Source organism: Thunnus thynnus, chromosome 15, assembly GCF_963924715.1.
Source record: "Thunnus thynnus chromosome 15, fThuThy2.1, whole genome shotgun sequence".
NCBI lineage: Eukaryota > Metazoa > Chordata > Actinopteri > Scombriformes > Scombridae > Thunnus > Thunnus thynnus.
The window spans coordinates 2,980,328-3,004,201 of NC_089531.1; the positions used below are offsets into that span (position 1 = coordinate 2,980,328).

Consider the following 23,874-nt stretch of genomic DNA (forward strand, 5'->3'; position numbering starts at 1 on the left):
AGCAACTGTTATGTCTCCGTTAAATCTTTGGGATTTCAGGGGAACATCAAGTAATCCAAGTCATACATATATCAAAGACAGATAAAACTCTGAGTAGGTTCATGACTTAAACTCAGACAGAAATATGAATTTAGAGCCTGGTGCATAGTCTGAAGTTTTTATGATCTGTGTTTTTAAAAAAAGAAATCAGCTTATATATATGTGGGAAATGGTGAATCTGTGAGTTTTGTGCATTTGCATCATTTTTAAATCAGGTTTCATGTCTTGTTACTGCAGTAAGATGCTGCAAAATCTTAAGTTATAACATCATGAAAGAGCAAAAAGCAAAAACATCTACATCAACGTCTTTAGATATGAAGAAATAACAGGTGTATTAAATTCAATTATTTATGTTTTCTGATGCTGTTACAGGTTTGTTTACATCAGTCATGTTCAGTAAAAAAGCAGTAAAACTGATATTTGCAGTTATGATCAGTTAAGAAACAAAAATGCATCTTTACTAAAACTTTTGAATTATTAAGACACCTGAAACATACACAGACTGAGACTTTAATGTTGTATTATTCATTATTTTAACATACAAGTTGTTTTTTTTATTTTTCAGCTGGCAGCTGCACATTATGCTATTGAACATTACATGAAAATTTAATGATAGTCAGTGTGTGTGTGTGTGTGTGTGTGTTGGTTAATGGACTGTGTGGGAGGTCTGACAGTGGTGTTTATGCCAGTGCACCCAGGTGTGTGTGTGTGTGTTAACTACCCAAAGCCTGTTTGGGCAGCTCTCTCTCTTCTGTGATTGGCTGTATTCTGTTAAACCAGACACACTTTGATCCTCCCATCGCTCCCTGACACTGAGGGGTACACACACACACACACACACACACACACACACACACACACACATACACACACACACACCTATTTGTCTGCTAGCATGGAAACCATCACAACTCAAGTGTGAATCAACCGCCGTCACATCGTTTCCCTCCCACAGTCCCTCCAGTTTGCCTGTTTTAAGAGACGTCTCACTTCTTCCCTGACAGTCGTCTGCGTTCGCTCGCCGGCGGGCGGAGGCCGTTTAGGACGGTTGCCATGTTTCTGTTGCCAAAGCTCTGCCAAAGTGTTGGATTTACTGTTTGGTAAAAGCGGTCTGTGTTTTCAAAGAGCATCAACACAACAAAACGTTTACTGTAAATTAAACCAGGAGAGAAAGAAGTAGGTCACATCCTAAATAATAAAAACACACAATATGATTCAAACATTATGAAAACTATTCATAATGTTTGTGACTGTTTTATGATTGTGATGTGATTGTGATCCTGCGTATACGTAACGTGATCTCAGGTCTCTATTCTGAATAAATAAAGCTTAAATAATAATAATAATAATAATAATAATGGCATGGTTATATTGTTTAATGAAAACGTTTTATATTTGTTGTGTACATTAAGTGTTTTCACTCAGTAAAGTTCTGTTTTAGTAACAGAACTAAGTATCAATACTGAATAAATGATACTAACTATATCCAGCCTGTATGAACTTTAATACTGGTCTGATACCAGTATGATTCCTACTAACAAAGCTCTGAAAAATATCTCAGAGTTACTCACATTATTCAAGTTACCTTTAAGCCTTTTAAAGTGCTTTTCTGTTCTTTTCTTTTTTATACTTTTTTTTGTATTTTTAGTTGTCATGTAAAGCTTATTTGAGAGCTTATAAACTCTTTATAAATACACATTACTGGATAACAGCTATTTTGGCTGCTAAAAGATTAGCAGCTTTAGCCGAGCTAAAGTGGAGAACTTTAGCTAGAAAGAGTGATTTTTGTGTTGATGTTCTGTGGAGTTTCATACCTCTAGTAGTGGTTTTATCTTTCTCATCTTTCTTTTTGTTTGTCTGAAATGCAGCAGCAAAGGCAGAAAAGACGACAGCAAGCTAGTAAACATGGATGTAATAAACCTGGAAGTAGGAAGGAAATGTATTCAACAGCTTTGTTAGACATCAAGGATACAGATGATTGAGTAACTTTTGTTTGTTTACAAGAAAACTCCACAGAGTGCCTTTAAAAGTTGACCTTTAAACTTTTAAACCTGCATTCATTACTTTTTTTGGCCACTTCAGGACAGAAAAACTCTTTATCAAGCTGAAAAAGACACAATTCTGTCATATTGTTGGAAAGACACGTTGTTATGGTGAACATGTCAGCAAATCCACATCCAGCAGACACAGAGTAACATGATCATCCATTAGGAGTGGTGGTGTTTGCTTGTCGTGTTTGTGTTTAGCTCTGGCTTGGTTTCAACCAACTCTATGAGAAATATCTGTGTCTTTAGCTGCTAAATGTTCCAGTTTCTTCACCAGTTAGTCTCTAACTGTGTCTGTCTGCAGTTTGCTGCTGAGCAGGAAGTGTACAGTGGGTTTATCAGAGGTTGTTTGATGAAAACAGCTGCTGCTGGAAACACTGAATGTGAGCTAAAAGACAGTAAGAAAGCTCTGTGTGGCTTTGTTACTACCGACGATTCCTTTCAAACCACGTGTACTTTAAGAACGACAGTTAAAAGTCCTGTAAACTAAAAGGAGAAACACGCTACAAAAATCAGTTCCTGACACCTGACTGTCTGACTGACAGAGTGAAGCAGGGACACAGAGTTCATCTCTGCAGCGTCAAAGTGTAGTAGTGAATTATTTAACAGCTGTTCAACCTTTATAAATGGCTCCGACCTCCTGCTGGTCACCTCCACCGCCACAACCACCACAACCACCACAACCACCACAACCACCACTCTGCAGAGGGACGGACGCTCAGACTCCTCCGCTAGCTGGGTTTTCTCTTATGGAGCGCTCAAAGAAAATGGACATTTTTCTTCTCCCTCCACCACATCCACTGTATTTTTTAGTATATTTGATTTAATGAGATTAATTTTCTGCAAAACCCAAGTGTGTAATCATTTACAATAAACGGTAAGTTCCTTGAGACGGGCCTCATGCAAGAACATTTCTGTATTCTTATCTTGCAACTCTCTTAATGTCACAAACTTGTAGCAAATCTCTGGTTTCAGCCAGATGAGCGTCATCTGTTCATGAGGAGGTTAAACGTTCCTGAGTTTTCATCATTAGCACCGTCGACGCCCCTAAAATGTCCATATAAGGCGACCTGAAAAGAAGAATCTGAGGTCGCTGCTGTCATGAAAACCAGTGGACACATTCATCAGCGTCAGTCGTCGTATTAGAGGAGCCGAATTAGAAAATACGAATCCATCAGAGCGGCAGCTGCACTGCGTCAGAAATAAAGAGGGAAACGCTTTGACATGAAGTCGAAACAAGCGTTTCTCCCCTTGTGAAGAAAGTCAAGACGGGTGAATTTCATTCGTGTGAGAAAACTGATGAATGCCACGAATGTTCTTTAAATCTCTCCTACGTGCCTCTTAAGAGTGAATCTGTTCATGCGAGTGGTTCTTGCAAGGCTCTTTCTTCAGATGATAAAATACGGCTATGAATTATAAATCCTGGATTACCGCCGTGAGACAGCAGCAGCATCCCTCCTTCCTTTTTTCTTTCTCCACAGAGACCTGAACGCAGCCAGCGAGTCCAGGCCTGCAGAGGGGAGCGCTTAATTATTGTTTCTGATGCTCCCCCACAGACGGGTGGGGCCTCATAACTAATTAGGTACAGTTTGTGCAGGAGATGAAAAGAACACACACATGGCTTCACCTGCTGGGTACTCCTGTTTAATAATTCAATCACACCCTCCGGCTGACTCACACAAATGTACAAAACCAACTTTATACACAGAAGACTCTTGTTTTGTTTGTTTTGCAATTTTTTGTTTATATTTATCAGGTTTTTTTTATCTTCTTTTTTGTTTTTTTTTTCTGGCAAAATTTAAAGCTGCAGGAAGTTTTTAAATCTGGTGTCTGGTATGACATTCCCACGCTGGATATCGGGTTTCTTCGTCCGACTGCAAGGCTTACTGGGTATACATGGCTAAAAGCTGTTTTCACTTTGTTAACTTTTAATATTTTTTTCAGGTGAGAAAGTTACCATTTAGATTCCCAATATGTGGTCAGTTTATCCAAATAACGCTCCGACGACAGCCACATACATCATAAAGCACATCGTCAACAATGTCACTGCCAGAAGGGGGAGACAAAATTTCTGCACTGCAGGTTTAAAAGCAAAATTTGTATTTTAAAGATGATTTTTTTCTTACCAACTGGCAGAAAACAATCCAATTTCCTGTTGTTTGCCACTTCGCTTGTCGCTCAAGTTTTTCCGAGATGTTTAAAAGGTGAAAACTCTCAAAAGTACATATTTGTCAACTCACATAACATGACAAAAAAAACTACATTTACAATCAGGTGTGGTTACTTCAAAATGTCAAATGTTCATAAACGATCAAAAACAGCCTTGTCTGGGTCAAGATTTTCTGGTAAATGTCAACCTGTCGAGAAACATGTGACGAGTCTGGTAGAAGCCCAGTTTTAACCCCCGATAGGTCGCCTCCATTTAGAATCGGGCCGAGTTACTGCCAGATCAGTTATCATGTGAGGTGCAGTTTTTAAGGTCACTACGTTTGATTAATTGTCTGGACAATCAATGATCAGGCTCGGTTTAATTTCTGGCAGGTCAGAAATTTTGGTCGGTTGGTCCTCAGTTTCAGGAGTCTCAAAAGATGCGTTTTAAACTATAGTCAAGTTAATTTATTTATAGAGTACATTTAAAACCAGCAAATGTTGACCAGATGCTTTACACAGAAATTAAATTATGGGATTATTAGATTGATAGTTACAATAAGAAAAAAAAACATGAACGATCAAATATAAACACAGGAAACATCAAATAAAAACACAGACATAGATAAGAGGATATAAGTAAATTAATAAAAACATAGAATATCTTCACAAACAGCAAATAATAGACAAATAAATAAAAGCCAGAGTGTGGTCAGGCATGACTTCATGATCACAAATCAGATGCTGAAGAGAAGAGATGGGTCAACAATTTAGGGCCGACAACTGAAAACGCTCGATCACCTTTGGTTTTTAACTGGGTGTGAGGAATGGAGAGCAGTGATTGGTCAGCAGATCTGAGGGGTGGAATAGGGTACGAGCAGTTCAGAGATGTAACCTGGTGTCAGTGCTTTAAAAACAAATAAAAGAATCTTAAAAATCAATTCTTTACCTCACTGGTAACCAAGAGAGGCCAGTACAGGGGAGATATGGTTTCTCTTCTTGGTATAAGAGAAGAGTCTCGCTGCTTTTAAACCAGCTGCAGGCGAGATAGAGCTGACTGACTGATTCCTACATTGAGAGAATTGCAGTAGTTGAGGCGAGAGGAAACAAAAGCCTGAACTATGGTCTCTGAAAACTTTAACAGACAAGAATGAGTTTAACTTTGCAAGTGATCTAAGATAGAAGAAGTCACTGCTGACAACTGAGTCCATTTGTTTATCTAATTTTAAACAAGAGTCAAAGATAACACCAATATTTCTTACGTGGGACTTTACACTCAACGACAGAGGTCCGAGGGCATTGAATGTGGTTGTGGAGTTGTCTGCAGGGTTGTCCGAAGATTAGGACCTTTGCTTTATTCTGAATTAGTTGAAGGAAGCTTTTTGCCATCCAGGATTTGACATCCTCAGTGCAATTAAGAAGGGAGTTAACTGCATGGACCACATGGTTTCAGTGGGAGGTACAGCTGGGTGTCGTCGGCATAACAACGGTAGCAGATATAGTTTCTGAAAAAAAGACCCCAAAGGAGGCATATATAGGGAAAATAAAATGGGGCCTAATATGGAGCCTTGTGGTACTCCACAGGAGATGGGTGCAAGGACACATTATCAATTCTGACAGAGGCTGATCCGTCTTGGAGGTACGAGGCAAACCACTGAAGGACCAGTCCCTGAATGCCAACAACATGGTTAAGGCGCTCCAAGAGGATGGAGTGATCGACTGTGTTAAAGGCAGCTGAGAGATATAAAAGAATTTAAATAGTGTAAGTTCCTGAATCTAAAGACAAGAACAAATCATTTGTCACCTTCACAAGAGCAGACTCTGAGATATGGAGCATCCTGAAACCTGACGGAAATTTGTCCTGTATGTTGAATTTGTCCAAGAAGGAACAACGTTTTCAAAAATTTTGAATAAAAATGAGTGCTTTGTGATTGGTCTGTTATTATCAAGAACAGACGGGTCTAAGTTACGTTTTTTGATTGGAGGGTGAATGACACCATGTTTAAAGCAAGCAAGGACATAGCCATTGACAAGAGAGCTATTAATTATTAACAAAATGCTAAACCCAACAGTGTCCAGCATAGGGCTGTAGTCAGGCAACGACAGAGGTTGACTCAAATACCGGAGCAGCGCTGCACAGAGACTCCCAAACGCATAATGGATATTCATTCAGCTGTCAAATATTAAAAAACATTTTTTTTGGCCTGGCGGGGGTTCTCATTGTGTCATTATGGAGAAACACAGATTCAGTAAATGTTCAGTAAACGTTGAGTACAGTTAGACCCAGCAGTCTCTCTCTTCTCTTCTCCTTTTGAAAATAACACCGAGATTATTCGACCAATGAGAATTTCGTCGGACGAGAGCATATCGACCAACTAATCGACCAGTCGTCCAGCAGACTACAGCCCTAGTCCAGCACTTTCTTAAGTAGGCGTGAGGGAATAACGTCTAAGGGACATGTGCTAAGGTTCATATGAGAGATAATGTGTGTCAAAGAGAAGAGAGAAATTGGTTCAAAGTTGATGAGAATTGAGGAACATAAGCTTAACTCTCTAACTTAAGGAGTGTGGTGATATCTGGGATTGTATGGTGTCAATTTTGCTAATAAAGAATCTGGTGTTGCGTCATGACAATTCATGACTGCAGGGTTGAGTGCTGTATTTACTGTATTAAATTAAACTTTGGCTTTGTGGGCATGTTTGAAGATGATATCAGAAAAATATTTTGGTTCTCTCTGCTTTGACAGACTGTTGATATTTAACCAACAGTATCTCAGATGCTGGTAAGACACTTATCTGTTTTTACAATCCATTTATAATCAGCTCCCCTGCATTCCTGCCTAACCACACAAGTTCTGGAGTTAAACCAGGGATGAGCTTTGGTTTTTGCTTCTCTAACTTTATAAAGGGGCAATTGAGTCGAGAATATTGGTCAAGTGCAGCTGAATACTGTGACCAGTTCTTCTGTGCTTAGACCAGCAGGGGGAGCTTTAATGAGAGCCAAGAAGGAATCTGAGAAGTGCTTGGCAGTGAGATGGGTAAAAGGCCTGGAATAGTTTCCTGGCAGACTGGGTTTAGGAGTCTGGGAGGGGAGTGAGGTGGAAAATATAATGGGCCAATGATCAGATAAACTGACATTATTTATCCGGACATTGGGGACCGGATATAGTGAGCTTGTTTTAATATTACTGGAGTATATTTTACAAGTTGTGGCTAAAACTGTGGACTGACTGAGAGACTGCTGTAATATAAAACTAAACTTTACTGCAGAACAGACGTATCAGATTGTCTGCATCTTCCAGACATCTGTGGCTCCATATTTTCCTTTTACTTTCTGTTCATAGCAGAGTTGCACAAAGTGACATTGCATTTCTCTCTTTTTCCTCAACACTGTTGAGGACACGGTCATCTTGTTCGAATAAACTTTAATCAAATAGTCTAAGCACTTCGTCGTGACTGTTCGAATTGATCCGTACCCTTTGATTTTGGTCGTGGAGAAAGGAAGATTAAAATGTGTACTGTGAGTTAACACAACGTACAACATTAATAAAAACACACAGGGCTCATTTCTGCCCAACTTCACTTCACTTCAAGCAACAGCAGGACAGAAATCTTAACGTTCCAGCGCTCTGTACCAGTGATTAATGGGCCCAGTTCAAGCACTGCTCCAAACTGGATTTGAAGTTTTTCACCAGTCATGAAAAACTGATGCATGAACAGGTGTAAAGTCCTGTAGATTCACTGAGTTGAGCTACTTCTGCTCAATATCATCATGATTGTACATTCATTGGATGTTCAGTACATCTACACGCTTGTCTGCACTCCATATGCTCTGATATTGTATATGTGTGTGTGTTCAGACGATCACATTCTGTGTGACGTCAAACCAGGCAGCTGCTGCTGTTGCCGTGGCGATGCCATACCATAATGAGGCCCTCAAAGACCACACACTGCTGCTGCTGCTGCTGCTGTTGCTGCTGGCAGTAAATTCAGTTCTGCTCTCACATTAAAACAGCACATGTGACACCTGAGGCCTCGTTTATAAAAACTGACTTCTGATCAGATTTCATCTTCAGTCCAGACCAGTTTTCTGCTCTTTCTACGTGGCTGAGTCCCCGACCTCTGGAGATAGATCTAAAATGATCCCATGAGACGTTCTGGGCAGGGCTGTAGTATCTGAAGTGTGATCTCAAGCAACCACCAAGCATCCACGTTTTAGACGTGTTGTTTTAGGCATAAATGTGTGAGAAGTCATTGTTAGCTTTGAAGGGCAGCACAGTGGCTAAGTGGTCACCTTCACATCAAGAAGGTCCTGGGTTCGACCTCTGCTGTCCCAGGTCCTTTCTGTGAGGAGTTTCTACTCGTGTTTGTGCAGGTTTCTGTCAGGTGTTACATGCATGTTAGGGTTAATACTCCTGTCAGTGGTCCTGTCTACTGGCACTGGTCAAAGAACTGTGTGTTTATAGGATGGGTCATATGCAGAGGATCAATTTCCCCACAGGGATCAATAAGGTACTTCTTCTTCTTCTAACATTGTGCGACAATATTTCATTTCCATTACAAGCTGTCATCACAATTTTAAAGAATAACGCAACATTTTGGATTATTCATGTTTTTTACTGTTCCTATTTCAAACTGTACTGAGTGGTTTAAGCTTCAAGGTACATCACAGTTGCTTCTCACTGTAAACAACAGTAACAGTATCAGCAATATTCTCTGACTTGGTTTCAAGCCCTTTTAGAACTCACTGATACCACTTTCAGACAGTATGACGAAGGTCTAGTGATGCACATCCAATCCGCTTTGGACCAGTGGCTGCAACTAATGATTATTTTCATTATCAATTAATCTGTTGATGATATTCTCGATTAATGGTTTGTTCTTTAAAATGTCAGAAAATGGTGAAAAATGTCGATAATTGTTCCCCAAAGTCCAAGATGACGTCCTCAAATGACTTGTTTTGTCCACAATCCAAAGATATTCAATTTACTGTCACAGAGAACTAAAGAAACAGAAAATATTCACATTTAAGAAGCTGGAATCAGAGAATTTGGACATTTTCTTATTAAAAAATGTATAATTGATGATCAAATAGTTGAACACTAGTCAAACACAGCTGGGCGTCGCATCTGACGTCAATAAAAGTGGACGTTGTTTGTGTTGTGAGGGACGAACATGGCGAGTACGTATGATCTATTTAGTTGGATTTATGTTCTTTGTGCAACCACGTTATGAAACATCAATTAAAAAGATGGTGGACCAGATGTGGAGCTGAGTTTATTTGTGATAATCATGCGCGTCAGACTCACAACACAACCAATCAGCTTCCTGAATCAGCTTCAACCTGCATCCAACCGATGACGATGTTAGCAAGTTTTTTTTCCCAAATTAACTAAGACTGAATGCTGAAACCCTCAAAAATACTCAAACCCTAACCGGTCCTTCAGCTGCACTGGATTCTGGTCGAAGTTTCTTCTTCTACAACAGAAATATGATGCTTAACGTCTGATCAGAAGAAGCCTTCTCTCAAGGCTTTGCACCAAAAACTGACATTTCCTTCTACCAGACTCCTGCTGAAAGTTACCTAGATAAGAAGTCACATCATCATAGAAAGAAATATATAAATCAAACTCTTTTATGGACCAGAAGCAGTTCAGAGTTCAGGTAGATTATTTTTTTTCTTCTCACAAAGAGTTCTTCTTTAAATAAAACCGCTGTCAGCAGGCTGGGCATGTAGCAACTGCAGTATATAAAAATAGTTATTACTGTTATAAGTAGTGTCATGTCATGACTGATATTTTTGAACGTTTGACCTCAGCGCTGAAGGAACCTCACAGCGGAGGATATATGAGCCTGTTTTAACTCGGCCGGCTGGACGAGGATTTTGGAGCCGGAACAGAGGAACGGACGGTTTGGTTTTACAGTAACTGCAGCAGCTCTCTGACTCCAGTCCAGTTTAAGCTTCTGACATCATCCCACTTTGGATTATATTTCTTGTGATGTCTCTTCATTAAAAACACTGAACCCGCTATAACTTTTACTTTTCAGCGGGAGCCTCTCTGCTCCGCTTTGATCTGTGTGTTTTTAATGGCGTTTTTACTGACTGAATTAATGACATGTGATTATTATGACAACTCGACAAATAAAATATGAACTTGGTGAAAGTCACTCTGATTTATACAGTCATTTTTTTGTGTCTTCTGGTCTTGTACTAATTATCGATCCTTGTGGGTTTAATTTGATCTATGATCATGTTCTGGTTACAAAAAAAATGAAGTCGTAACACATCCGTCTCTTAGAGGAACATTTATAAAATCACAGAAATATGATCAGGAAGCTGCGGCCTGCGAGCTGAAACACATGAATTTTATTTAGCTGTTGGTTCTTGGCTGTACTGATCAATCTGTATGATCAGTACAGAGTTCAGCATCAACATTGGAGCTCTGATTTCCTACTGGACCCTGAAGTACAGCAGCACACGGCTACCGACTGTGTGGTTTAAAGTGATAAAGAGGATAAAAAATAAGAAAAGAGAGAAAGAAAGAAAAAGAAACGGAGGAGAAGAAAGAATGTGGGATAAAAATAACGCAGAGATAATGTTGATGATGAATCAACATGTGTAAGAAAAGACTCTGTGGCGTCTTTAAGCCGTTTAAGCCGTCTGAACGTTGAACCTCTATCTGACCTTGATGAAAATCCTAAACATGCCGGTGTGGACACTGCAGATATGACATCACTCACCTGCGCCTGAGATGATATCATTAAATGACGAGCTGCCAAAAGGAGGCCATCTGTGTGCTGCTGAGGACTCAACCCCACACACACACAGACACACACACACACACACACACACACACACACACACACACACACACACTGCAGATACCGACTGCAGCAGAGAATCCACTTCACTACAGTCTACATCTACGATTAACTAACACGCCATCAAACAAGTAAACATTTAACATTTTCTTCCTCTGATACATCAGCAACACGTGTCATGTTCTCAAATTAAAACCTGACATCATTCCGTCCCACCTGATCCTTGACGAGTGACTCTCATAAAAAAACAAGACTACTACAGGAAATAAATGAACTACAAATCCCAGAGTGCACTGCGGTCATAAACATCTACAATGAAGTGAAGTCAGAGGTTGAAATTGTTCAGTTTTGGATCCGTTCAGCATCTCTGGTTCGGTGATTGATTACCTGCAACGACTCAGCTCTTAGCTGCAGCCGCTGAGGCTCATGGGTAATGTAGTATTTAGTGCCGTTCAACCAAACTGATGTAAATAATGTGATTTTAACCCCATAGAATAAATATATAATCCAGGAAAAGTGTTTCTATGTTGAGGAATTTATTAGTAGTTTAGACTTTGAATTCATACTATTACATCAGAAAATAAATAAATAAATAAATAAATAAATAAAGGCACCTGATTTTGATTGGAAGTGGACCAAAAAAGACCCACAATTGCAAAACAGTCAGGTGCATTTTCAGACCTGTAGTTGGGTTGCATCAGACCTCGACTCATCCTCCAGCTAGCTGCTAGCAACCGTCGATTTCACTCATCCACATCCCAGCATGCAAAGCGTACCTGGCTACAGGAAGTTGTTTAGCTCCAACTTGCAGAGTACGCCTTGTAGTCTGGTCAGATGGAGGTCGGATCAAGTTCCCAACGCAAACAAACCACTCCAGAAATCATTTGTGACCAGACGGAGACCACATCCTCTAGGAGGGTCTATGTGTGGTTGTTTTTTTGGTCTGAGAAGGATCGCTGTGTTCAAATCTGCTCAAAATGAATCATACTGAGGAGGAAAACCACCCAGAGTTCCTTTTGTTTGGTCTGCGCCAGAGTTTGATCAACAGCTTTCACGCCAACTCAAACAAACTAAACTAAATGGGCAAAGTTTGGTGTAAAAAGCCGGACGGCCCTCTAGTTTCCACATCTCTTTCCTGTTTCAACATGCCCTCACGCACAAAGCCACATCCATAAAGAAAGACTTTTCCTCCTGTTTTGTGTGGAAGAACTTAACTGACCTGCACAGATCCATAACCTGAACCACATCCAACACCTTTGGGATGAACTATAAACCAGTATGAAGGCTGTTAGAGCCCTGGTTTTACTGTCACATGAAGGCGTAAAGTTCAGGGGTCAACATACTTCTTGGCAACATTTACCTGCTTAAATGAGGGTTGTGTCGCAGTTTTGGTTGATTCATGTTATAATAAAGCAGATGTAGTCATAACTCAAGATGAAGCTGATGTTTGTCTTTACTGGGAGCACCAACTTACAACTCAAGACGACCAGTAGGACCATTTTCTCCTGCAGCAGCTCATCATATACAGCAGCTCGGCTCCCTCAGCTCAACCGCAAACCGCCACGACATGTTGGGAACGTTTTAAAAATCGAAAAACAACATCTGGCCTTTAAAGAGCTTTTGCGGACTATAAATTACAAGAGTTTTTACAGCCAGCGGTCGGACTGTTGATGGGACACGGAAGCTCCGAGACAGCACATGACCGAACTGGGAATATTAAAGATCCACTCGGTTTTATTGCGGCCGACAGACAGTCGCTGAGCGGATGAATTCGAGGTGTTATAAAATACTGTTTCTGCTCTCGTCTGGATCGTCGGTTTCAAGGATTTTTCACAAACTTTCCAGATGTTGTTTTAATGATGTTAAAGTACTTTTCAAGGTGAGACGACAAAAATTTACATTCTGGAAAATGTAAAGATGGTTCTCGCATTTAAGAGTCTCCGATAGTGAATTTTCCCAGCAGCACACGAACACATCATCAAGGAAATTTCTCACAAATATATTTTCATGTCTTGTATAATATTCCTGCTCCTTCTCCTGCCTTCATCATCTCTTTGTTCACCTCCTCTCAGCTCCTCAAATGTTTCATATGTGACAGATAATTTAAAAAAAAACTTTTAAAGTGTGAATTTTTTAGACAAAAATGATTAATCGAGGAGAAATAATCGGCAGATGAAACAATGATCAAATTATTCATTAGCAGCCTCTTCATCCTCTTCTACCTCCTCTTTTCCTCCTCTTCCTCCTCTCTTTCCACTCCCACATCCGGATGCAACATGGAACAGTCTATCGGACCTCATCCCTGATTCATTCCTAAAATCTCTCTTGTATTGTTTGTTGTGATGAGCGAGGACGAAGACGAGGAGGAAGAGATGAGTGACAGAAGCGAGAAATGGAAAGCCGCTTTTATCTTTTTTATTCTCCTCCTTCCTCGTCTCCTTTTCCTCCTTTCTCCCTTCATTTCTCCTTTAATCTCTCCTCTTCTTCCTCTCATCATCCACTGTTCTCTCCTTTATTTGTTCTACTTTTATTCTTTTAACACATCCACTTCCTTTCCCTGAACTTCCTCTCCTACCTGTCCTTTTACTTTCTAGTCACCCTTTTTTTTTTTTTTTAAATCTCCTCCCATCCTCTTGCCTTCATCTCTCTGCTTTTGTTCCTCCTCTTCCTCCTCCTCCTCTTCCTCTGTCTGACACAGTTACCAGGTGTTGACATATTGACGCGGTCCTGCCAAAAGCGGCGGTGGCAGCGGCGCTCACCGGGCCCTTTAAGGACGAAATCCTCCCTGGCAGGCAGCAGGTTGCTATGGTAACCACGGACCAACACACACACACACACACACACACACACACACACACAATAAGAGAGTCAGGTAGAGCGAGGAGGACACCCGCTGCGTCTCATCTCCATAGTGTGTGTGTGTGTGTGTGTTGTTTCTGTGTGTGTGTGTGTGTGTGTGTGTGTGTGTGTGTGTGTGTGTGTGTTGTTTCTGTGTGTGTGTGTTGTGTGTGTGTGTGTGTGTGTTTTGGAGACGATAAGATAGCGATGCTCCACTTTAGAATCAGTGTTTGCATTTTTTTCCTCGTGTCAGCGCTCACAATCACACACAAAAAAAAAAAAGTTCCTGTTGCAGGAGAATAAACTCACTTTTTGTGTTTTTGTTTGTTCACTTTTACATTTTTATGACACTTTTGTCTTCTGTGTTTATAGTAGAAGCTACATCTACATTCAAATCATTTCTGACAGTCTCAAACTGTTCATTCATTGGTTGATTTATACATCTGAAAACAAACTATCCGTATGTTTATTAAAGTAAAGTTTGAAAGTGAAGGTTTAAATGATGATGGATGAACAATTATGATCAATATTCATGATTTCAACAACAACTGTGATCATCATTTCAGCCGGAGTCAAAACTAAACTGATAAAAACACTGAGAGGGATTTAATTACTTCTACAACATCTCCAGAGCTGTAACTATCCATTCATCTGTCTGTTAGTTTCTTGATTAATCAATTAGTTAAAATGTCAGAAAACGGTGAAAAATGTCAATCAGTGTTTCTAAAAGCTCAACGTAACACAAAGATATTCAGTTTATTATCATAAAGGACTAAAGAAACCAGAAAATATTCACATTTAAGAGGCTGGAATCAGAGAATTTGGACATTTTCTTCTTAAAAAAAATGACTAAAAACGATTAATCATCAAAATAGTTGGCGATTAATCGATTAAACAACTAATGGTTGCAGCTCTAAACATCTCACTGACACATTAAACTCAACACAACAACACATTTTGCACATTAAAAGTCTTCCAGCCTTCAATTTGTGGGCAGAATTTCATTCACGTTAGCTTAGCATTCAATGTGTAATTAATTAGTGGTAATTATTATGTTCTGAAGCTTCTCCTTAATGTATCCAGACTGCAGGTAAACATGGAGACGGTGTTGAGTTCACATTAACCTGGAAACAGAGGAACTTAGCAATAAAAGCCAATTTTTTTCCAAATAAAGAGGCTATTAGAGGATTTACGGTAGATAAGAAGCAGCGGATGAACAGGGTGATACTGGTTCTGCTGCTCAGACTGAGTCCTGCACTGATTTCCATGTGGTTGCTATGAGCACCAGCAGCAGTCGGCTGGACATGACAGCCAACAACCCCCCCCCCCCTCCCCCTCCATCCATCCATCCATCCATCCATCTTTTCACCATCCCTCTCTCTCTCTCTCTCCATCACCATCTGCCCTCCGTCTTCCTCCTCCTCCTCCTCTCATTCCTCTACTGTATCAACGTCTCTCTGCTCATTTTTTAAAGCTCCTTCTAATCAGCCATTTTGACTCTGAGCTTCACCTTTATTTCTGTCTTTTCCTACAGTAGAATTATAAAAGAAATGTAACTGAGCAGACTGGATTATGGGTAAAAATAACCTCTTCAATTCAATATTTCACAAAAAAACACATCAGTGAGAGCTGAACTGTCATTTTCTTCTCTTGCTCACTGCTCACAAGCTTTTTAACCACAGAAAACTGATATCTCCTGGTTCAATAGTAGCACTTAAACATAACAGCGTATCATAGCAACATATAGCTGCACCTTCATTATAATAGCATTATCGATTAATCACTTAGTCTATAACATGTTAAGAAATGGTGAAAAAAAATGCCTTTAATATGTGACCAACAGTGACATTATTTATATATTCATATAAAGACAGAAAAGCAGTAAATCCTCACATGTGAGAGCCTGGATCATGTGATCGATCATGCTTAAAGGCAGCCTGCGGAGTTTCTGACCTCTAGCAGCTCTATGATCAGCTGTTCTGAGCGTCTGTCTCACGTTTCTGAACAGACTGGAGTTTGGTTTTCTCGCCTATAAACGACCTCAAGCTGCTTTTACACAAATGTGTGAGTGAGATGGAGATTTTTGTTCATATGATGTTGTTAAGTAGCGATGCAGTGATGCTGAGCCTGATCTTAGAGTTTCAGGATTCTTTTAGATTCTTTTTTTATATATAAAAATACAGTTTTTAAATCAGATATCAATAAATAAGAAGAAGTTTGTTTCTGAGGGTCAGTGGAGGAAGTCGGGCTCAGCGGGGTGTGTCTCCACAAAACCTCTAATTGTCCCAACAGTCGCTGAGAGAAACCAGTAATTCTGCACGCTGTTCCAGGTGTAACACACACACACACACACACACACAAACACACACACACACACACACACACACACACACACACACACACACACACACACACACACACACACACACACACACACGCAGAGTCAATTACAGAGCGGCTGTGACCTAGAGCCCTAGAATCATCGCGGCGGTGACTGATTGTTTCCTCAGCTACTGTTGTCATTGTGACAGTGAGTCGCCTCGACAGGAAGCTGGCCTACATCCAACACACACACACACACACACACACACACACACACACACACAGTCAACCTTTAAGATAAAGCTCCATGAAAACCTGGAGAGGCGACCAGTCAGATAAACACTGAATCAGAGTTACGTTCATTAAACAAACACATACAGAAGCAGCCCGAGCTGCTTCATCTAATCCATCCAGGAGGCCGACCTCCATCGACGTTCCCGTCCAGTGATCGGGGAGAGACGGCCACCTCTGATCACTCGTCAATAATGCAAAACTACAAACCGCTGGAGGAAGGTGCAAACTGCTCCACAGCAATAACAAGACAGAATAAGCTGCTGCTGTTTCTAATACTGATTATCAACTCATCTGTTATTTCCTCAATAAATCCATGAATCATTTAACTGATAAAATGTCAAGAAAATAAAAGTGATGTCATTAAATTACAACAGTTTTACTGTCACATCATCATCTAAGAAAAGCAGCAAATCCTCATAAATGATCAGCTGACAGTGGAGAGATGATTCATTGATTATTAAACTGGTTGCAGATTATTTTACTGTCACTGCAGCTGTAAGAATCATTGATTCTTCTGGCGACCAATCGGTGAAGCTGTTGACACGATATTGACATATTATCCCTAAATATTAACTTTATATTATTGTTATATTAAGTTGTTGTCTTACAGGTTCAGGGTTGGTGTCCAATTAAAGGTTGAATTCACAACATGTCGTTGTGTATTTGCTTCCTTCCTCAGTCTGTACTAATATATATTTAATATTTCACATCAATTCAACGTTTACAACACTAGAAGAAATAAATCTAAATCTTTATATTCTCCAGTGATTCACACTCAACATGTTTCTCATTTCAAATCTAGAAAATCAAAAAAAGATAAATATGAAATAATGCAGGTTTCCATCAAGAATATCACAATATTTTTGACCAAATATCTGGACATCAATATTGTGAGTATTGATAAATAATCATCAGTAATGTGGATATTATGACTGAGTAACAGAACAGCCACAACAGTCATGACATCATTTCCTGTAATGCAGCCTTTCAAGCACTAAAACCATATCATTATATTATAATATCCAAAATCTGAGACCATATATAGTCTGATATCATGATACTGATGTAATATCGATATATTTTCCAGCTCTAGTTCGGTTCCATTAAACCAAACATCTAATGATCAAAAACCATGAAGAAGACATGATGGATTTATGGTATTTATGTTTGTTGTATGTATGAATATTTTTGTCTCTTCAGTGGACGTTTAAGTCACAAGTTTCATGATTTATTCACCGAGTCTGTTTCCATTGATGTCACATTTCCTCTTCATTAACACACCAACGTTTCCACAACAGTCAAGACAACTTTTCTGCGAAATATTTGTATCAGTTGTTGAAATGCAGATAAAGAAGTGGATGAAAATGAACCAAAACTCAAAGCTGAACCTGCTTAAACCTGCAGAACTTTTACATATAAATGAACGTCTGTTACATTCAAGTCTTTTCCAAACAAGTTCACCAGATAAATCTCTGTGTTTCACAGTATACAGAGTCATTAAACCTCATGTCTCTTCTAGACTTTCCAAATGTTCAACTTCTGACACGAGCTGCAGCTCGAGACCACAGAAGAAGTTACATCAACAACTTTCCAGCATCTATTCATCTTCATCACAACAGAATGTCAGCTGTCAAACTTCACAACCCAAAGAAAAACACTCTTGATATGAACCTGAACGAAACATCAGCACATAAAGACTCACAGACGTTTCCTTCTTACCTCGGCTGTTGGTCGCCAGGTCGGCCACCTTCTGAAAGGCGTCCAGGAAGGCTGCGACCGCCACCACCGTCGTCCTGGGAGACACAGCGGAGGAAGGTTTGGTTCAGGAGGAAAATAGTTGTTTTGGTTTTTATCTTTTCAGCAGAGACGTTGAGGAAAAGTAACGTCAGGCTGGTGAGTTGAAGCAAGTTCTAACTTTAAACATTTGAGACATAAACAAAACGTCACATGACCAGAAGGTAACTGACAAAACAAATCAATGTTTTGGATGCTGAATGACCTTTTCAAGCTAATCTTAAGTGACTGTGAGTTGATTTCATGCTGTAATACAATGAACTGAAAGCAACTGTTTGCTGGGAATCAATTTAAAATGATACGTTATGTTATAGTCATGTCAAATATATGCAACCTTTATTAATACGGTCATTTAATCTCAGCTACATAAGCAGCGTCTGAACTGTAAAATAAACATTGAAGGTGCAGACGCAAGGTAGGAGGAGGAGGGGGAGGAAGAGGAGGAGGAGGAAGGGTGCAGTCAGGGTGTTTGTAATCAGCTTTAGACCTCTGGTGACCTCTGGTGACCTCTGGTGACCTCTGGCCCGGTGCAGAATCTCTGGAGGCTGCTGCTGATGCATCTCACTGATAATGACTTTATGGTGGCATCATTAATCTCTGCCAGTCGTGGAAGGTTAATTGAGTCGTGCACGTGTGTGTGTGTGTGAGTGTGTGTGTGTGTGTGTGTGTGTGTGTGTGTGTGTGTGTGTGTGTGTGTGTGTGTGTTTGTGGATCTACTGAACCAGAGTTTCGGGGACGAGGTGACGGAGGGAAGGAGAGGTGAACCTGACATTTAAACACTTAATGAAGCAGACTGATTGGATTTTCATGAGCTCCGGTTACTCAGAGTTTCAACATGTGTGTGTTTGTGTTGCACCTGTGTGTCGTTTACTTTTTACAGTGTTTACTGTCGTGAATCTGCAGAGTAGTAAATAAATGAAGCATCTGAAACTTCAGGTACAGGTTTGAAGGCTGGAGTTTAGATTTACTGCTTATTAAACCCCAAAACGATGACTAATGATGATCAAAATCCTCAACAACACTCATATGGGAAGAAATACGATTTGGGCTGCAACTAACAATAATAATATTTTTGTTATTAATTAAATTGCTGATTATTTTCTCAATTAATTGATTGATAATGACAAAGAAAAGCATTAAATTATCACATTTGAGGAGCTGAAACCAGCAAATATTTGCCATTTTTGTTAAAAAAAAAAAAAAAAAAGACATTCTGAAACAATTATTTGATTATAAAAATAGTTGATCAATTAACTGACTAAACGTTGCAGCTCTAAATAAGACCCTAATGTTCTTTAACCCTGAAAAACAGCGCTTACGCCAACATTTATTGGTCAAATTCTCCATAAACTCAATATATCGCTATGCTAACAGCTAAAAAACTGCTTTCTGTGTTTAATTATTCCAACATTTTGTTCCTTCTGGCTCTGGAAGATTCTAATCTCATGGAAAATAGTGATTTCATTGATTGGAGTGCAGTAATAAACAGTGTGATGGAGGAGTCTGGGATTGTACACAAGGTTTATGGAAGAGTATCATTTAAATGATCTGAGTTTCAGAACCAAAAATGATGCTTTAAAAAATAGAGACATATCTTTCAACAACATGTGTGTGTGTGTCTTACCTGAGCTGTGACTGCAGTTTGCTGGCCTTGCTGACGAAGTCGTCCCAGACGGGGTAACTGCCCTGAGGAGGAAGAGGAGAAATATCAAGTTGATGAAGGATTTACAGTCAAAACTATTAAAAGTGTTTAAACTTTAAGCATCGTACTCCTGTAACACTGCTGAAAGGGTCAAAATCATTCTACTTCTTTAAAACTATTACCCACAATGCAACTTAACCACCAGCAGCTGGGTCTGAGATTCAGCTGTGTTATGCTAGTAGCGGCTAACGTAGCCTGGAGCTGTTAGCCTCCAGCAGGCTAACGATGAGGAGCAACATTTTCATTTTCAAACTTGTAGTCTTCAGCCCCAAACGACACTTCAACTTTAATTTAATCATTCTAGAAAGTTTATACAGTTGTGTTGTTGTACTTTCATTTCACAATTTCACAAATATACTGAAACAGTGCTCATTATGGATCGAGCGCGTCCTGATCTGGTTAATAACGTCAGTATCTGCGCTAATAAAGGAGCCAACGGAGCTTCAAACGACAACATTTTGTGTTGATTTATTTTTTATTTATTTTGATGGGATCACTGCGATCAGTGGATCGTTTGCTTGAGTGAAGTAAATCATTGAGTTCACATTTAGTGAACTTTGACCTGCAAATCTGTGCAAAACAGCAGGAAGTCCAAAATAGAGGAAGCTAACATATCAGCTGTGTTGCTCCATCAACTTTTTATTTATCATAATCTTTATTTCACCTCAGAGACACACTGAGATAGAGACTCATTCATAATGTAGCCGAATAAAAAAATATATATATAAAAGATCCAAGGCATCAAAAGACAGATGTGGAACATTTGATAAAAATGGCAATAAAGAGTCAAATCAGTAAAATAATGAAACCTTAAGAGCAAATACAAACAGCTGGAAGCCATAAAGAATTCAATTAAAAAATTAAATGATAAATAGAAGTAAGCTTTAGATTGTTCTGCATATTATTCCAGCTTGTAGGTGCAAAGCGCTCAGTAAAAACAGCAGCAACAGTAACGTAATCCAGTCATCTGACATCTAACTTATAAACAGTCTCCATAAAACTGACACAGTTTACAGACAGTTATGAGACAGAAATATTTAAAAAGTTTTTCAGTTTCATTTCATATTAATGTTCATTCAACATTCAACAGCAAAACAGAAAACATCCTCCTGTCTCTTCTCTTTAGTCAAAACACATCAATTCAGAGCATCAGATGATCAACAGACAACAAGGAGACAAATCAATACAGTCAATCTATACGCCCCCCCCCCCCCCCGCCCCTCCTCCCACCCCAGACTGTCTACGAGGAGTCCAAACAAACACCCGCAGGCATGCAAATACAGTTAGTCCGCAGACCGGGTCTGATATGAGACAGATACACAGACTGCAGTGCAGTAACGCTGCTGCAGACTAACACACAAAGACAGAAGAAGAAACTGGGGAGCACTTCTAATGTCAGCGGGAGTCTCCTGGTGTTTTCGGGGAGGGTGGGGCTTTTTTTTTTTTTTTTTTTTTTACTGCAGCTAAAGATCTGAAGCATCTTCACTCACTGGATTCTCTCGTCTAGACTGAGAATATCTGTAACGAATTTAAATGAAATATAGTTTAAACCCACATTAGAAAATCCTACAAGAAGCCTTCGATTAAAAACACACTTTATGTCTTTGTGTTTAAAACAGATTAGTACAGATTTTATGTAGTGTATTTATACAGTAACATGCAGAATTACTTTACAATACAACACCACCAACTATTTTGATATTTTATTAATTGTTTGAAGTCATTTTTTAAGAAAAAAAAGTCAAAATTCTCTGGTTTCAGCTCCTGAAATGTGAATATTTTTCTCTGTGGCAGTAAACTGATTATCTTTGAGTTATGGATAAAAGAAGACATTTCATGACGTCACCTCGAGCTTAATCCATAATGAAAATAATGGTGAGTTGCGGCCCTACATTATTTATTATTGTTTGTTTTTATTTCACTTTTATTTGTACTTTGTATCTGGTTTTGAAAGGTGCTATAAAAATATAGTTCACTTACTGACATTAGCGTGACAAAGGTAACACACTCGTTACTTACACCTCGTCCGCCCAGTGAAAGCGACACACGAGGAGCAAAACAACGTCACGTTAACGACAGTCTGTTAGTGTCACCATGGTTACGCTCGTAAAGACAATAACGAAACTGTGATAACAACAATCTCACAAGTGCACTGCCAGCAACAGCGAGAACACGGAGGCAAGTCTGTACAGCAAGTTATGAGGCTACAGCTTCATATCGGAGTAATGGCGTCACTGTCGGGTTGCTAGGCAACCGGGAAAGACTCAACCAAAAACACAACTTGTCATTTTTACAATGTGTTTTTTTTATATGCTTTAAACAAAGAGTTATATTGTGTTAATTAGTGAGCTTTAGAGGTGCGTTTTGTTACTTTCGTTGTTGTTTCCTCCTGTTTCTTTATGCTAAGCTAAGCTAACTGGCTGCTAGCTATAACCTCACATTATACAGACGAACATGTAAGGCTGCAACTAATGATTATATATCTATTAATCTGTTGATTATTATCTCGATTAGTTGTTTGGTTCGTAAAAATGTCAGAAAACGGTGAACAGTGTCGATCACCGTTTCCAAAAGCCAAAGCTGACGTCCTCACATGTCTCGTTTTTATCCACAACCCAAAGATATTCAGTTTACTGTCATAGAAAACTAAAGAAACCAGGAAATATTCACATTTGAGAAGCTGGAATCAGAGGATTTGGAAATCTGCTTCTTAAAAAATGACTCAGAATAATTAATTGATGGTTGGCGACTGATCGATTAATCTTTGCAGCTCCACAAATGTCCAAAAATGTCTTTAATTCAGAACGTTTTTGTATTCGTGCAGCCTGACAGTGACTGAACAGCTCTATGATCATTCTGAGACTGTTATTGTGACTGCTGGTATTATCTTATATTATATTATACTGTATTATATTATACTGTATTATACTGTGCAGGTGTTTGTATCAACATTTCAGCTCTCTGCTCTTTTAGAAATCAGCTGCACGTTGTAGGTGTGCCGTCTGTCGTCAGCGTCATTCCTCTCTGTAACAGTGCAGCCGAGCAGGGTGTGTTCAGCCTTGTTCTGTTTGTGAAGCCAGCGTCATCGCCTGACTACCGTTGCTATGGTAACGCTGGTGCTGCTACTGCTGCTGCTGCTGCTGCTGCAGAGGGGCTTCAGACAAGGAGAAGAAGGGCTTGTGGGGAGGGGAGGGGTCACACGTGCGTGCATCCTCACCCAAACACACACACACACATTTTTTTTTTCTGTCATACATTTGCTTTCTTTGTTTCTCTCCTTCATCACATCATTCATCACACACACACACACACCTTTCATTATTCTTATGCTCTACCGTTTCATCTCTCTGCTCTTTATTACTCATTTATCATCTCTTTTTTATTATACTGTATATACACACACATCTCATCCTCTCTCTCTCACTCTCTGACACACACACACACACACACACACCGAGGCGAGGGCAGGGCCGCTGCATCTATCAGTCACCGAGGACATAAATTGTCACCGTGGCAACAACCGGAGGCAGCAGCAGCAGCAGCAGCCTGCTGGTCCTTCAGGAATCCATCTCTGTTTGTTTGGCTCTGTGAACGACTGAACAGGCTTTAAAACCAAGACATCCCTGTTTGCTTCTTCTTTATCGCTGCTGGTGTGAGATAAAAACACAAATCTGACTCCAGCTCCTCAAACTTCAGCATGATTGTGTTTCTCTGTGGTGTTTAATGTAAATAAAATCAGAGGAAATGACAGAATATTCTTCCTTCCTTTCTTCTATACAAAGAGAGTTGGACTCCACCCGAGGATGTAACTCTGTATCTGAGATGAACTAAATCTAACCACCGACGTTTAGTAGATTTCACCTTTTAAAAA

General features: G+C 39.6%; 2 protein-coding genes across 6 annotated transcripts in view; one reads left to right on the forward strand and one right to left on the reverse strand.

Annotated features, from left to right (window-relative positions):
- The window catches only part of LOC137198199 (protein MTSS 1-like), a 79,866-nt gene that overhangs the window by 48,757 nt on the left and 7,235 nt on the right, over nucleotides 1–23,874 (reverse strand). For 4 of the 5 annotated variants that reach the window (XM_067611871.1, XM_067611866.1, XM_067611872.1 and 1 more), the window contains exons 2-3: nucleotides 19,926–19,987; nucleotides 18,227–18,300 (exon numbers count right to left, since the gene is read on the reverse strand). In XM_067611871.1, coding sequence (XP_067467972.1) covers nucleotides 18,227–18,300; nucleotides 19,926–19,987 — 136 coding nt within the window. Of the gene's footprint in view, nucleotides 1–10,972; nucleotides 11,041–18,226; nucleotides 18,301–19,925; nucleotides 19,988–23,874 lie in introns of those variants that run through there. The other variant, XM_067611870.1, reaches the window with a different exon arrangement.
- The window catches only part of LOC137198197 (adhesive plaque matrix protein-like), a 122,652-nt gene continuing 110,595 nt past the window's right edge, over nucleotides 11,818–23,874 (forward strand). Inside the window, exon 1 of the mRNA XM_067611863.1 lies at nucleotides 11,818–11,825. The gene's annotated coding sequence lies outside the window, so the exon portion shown is untranslated. The remainder of the gene's footprint in view (nucleotides 11,826–23,874) is intronic.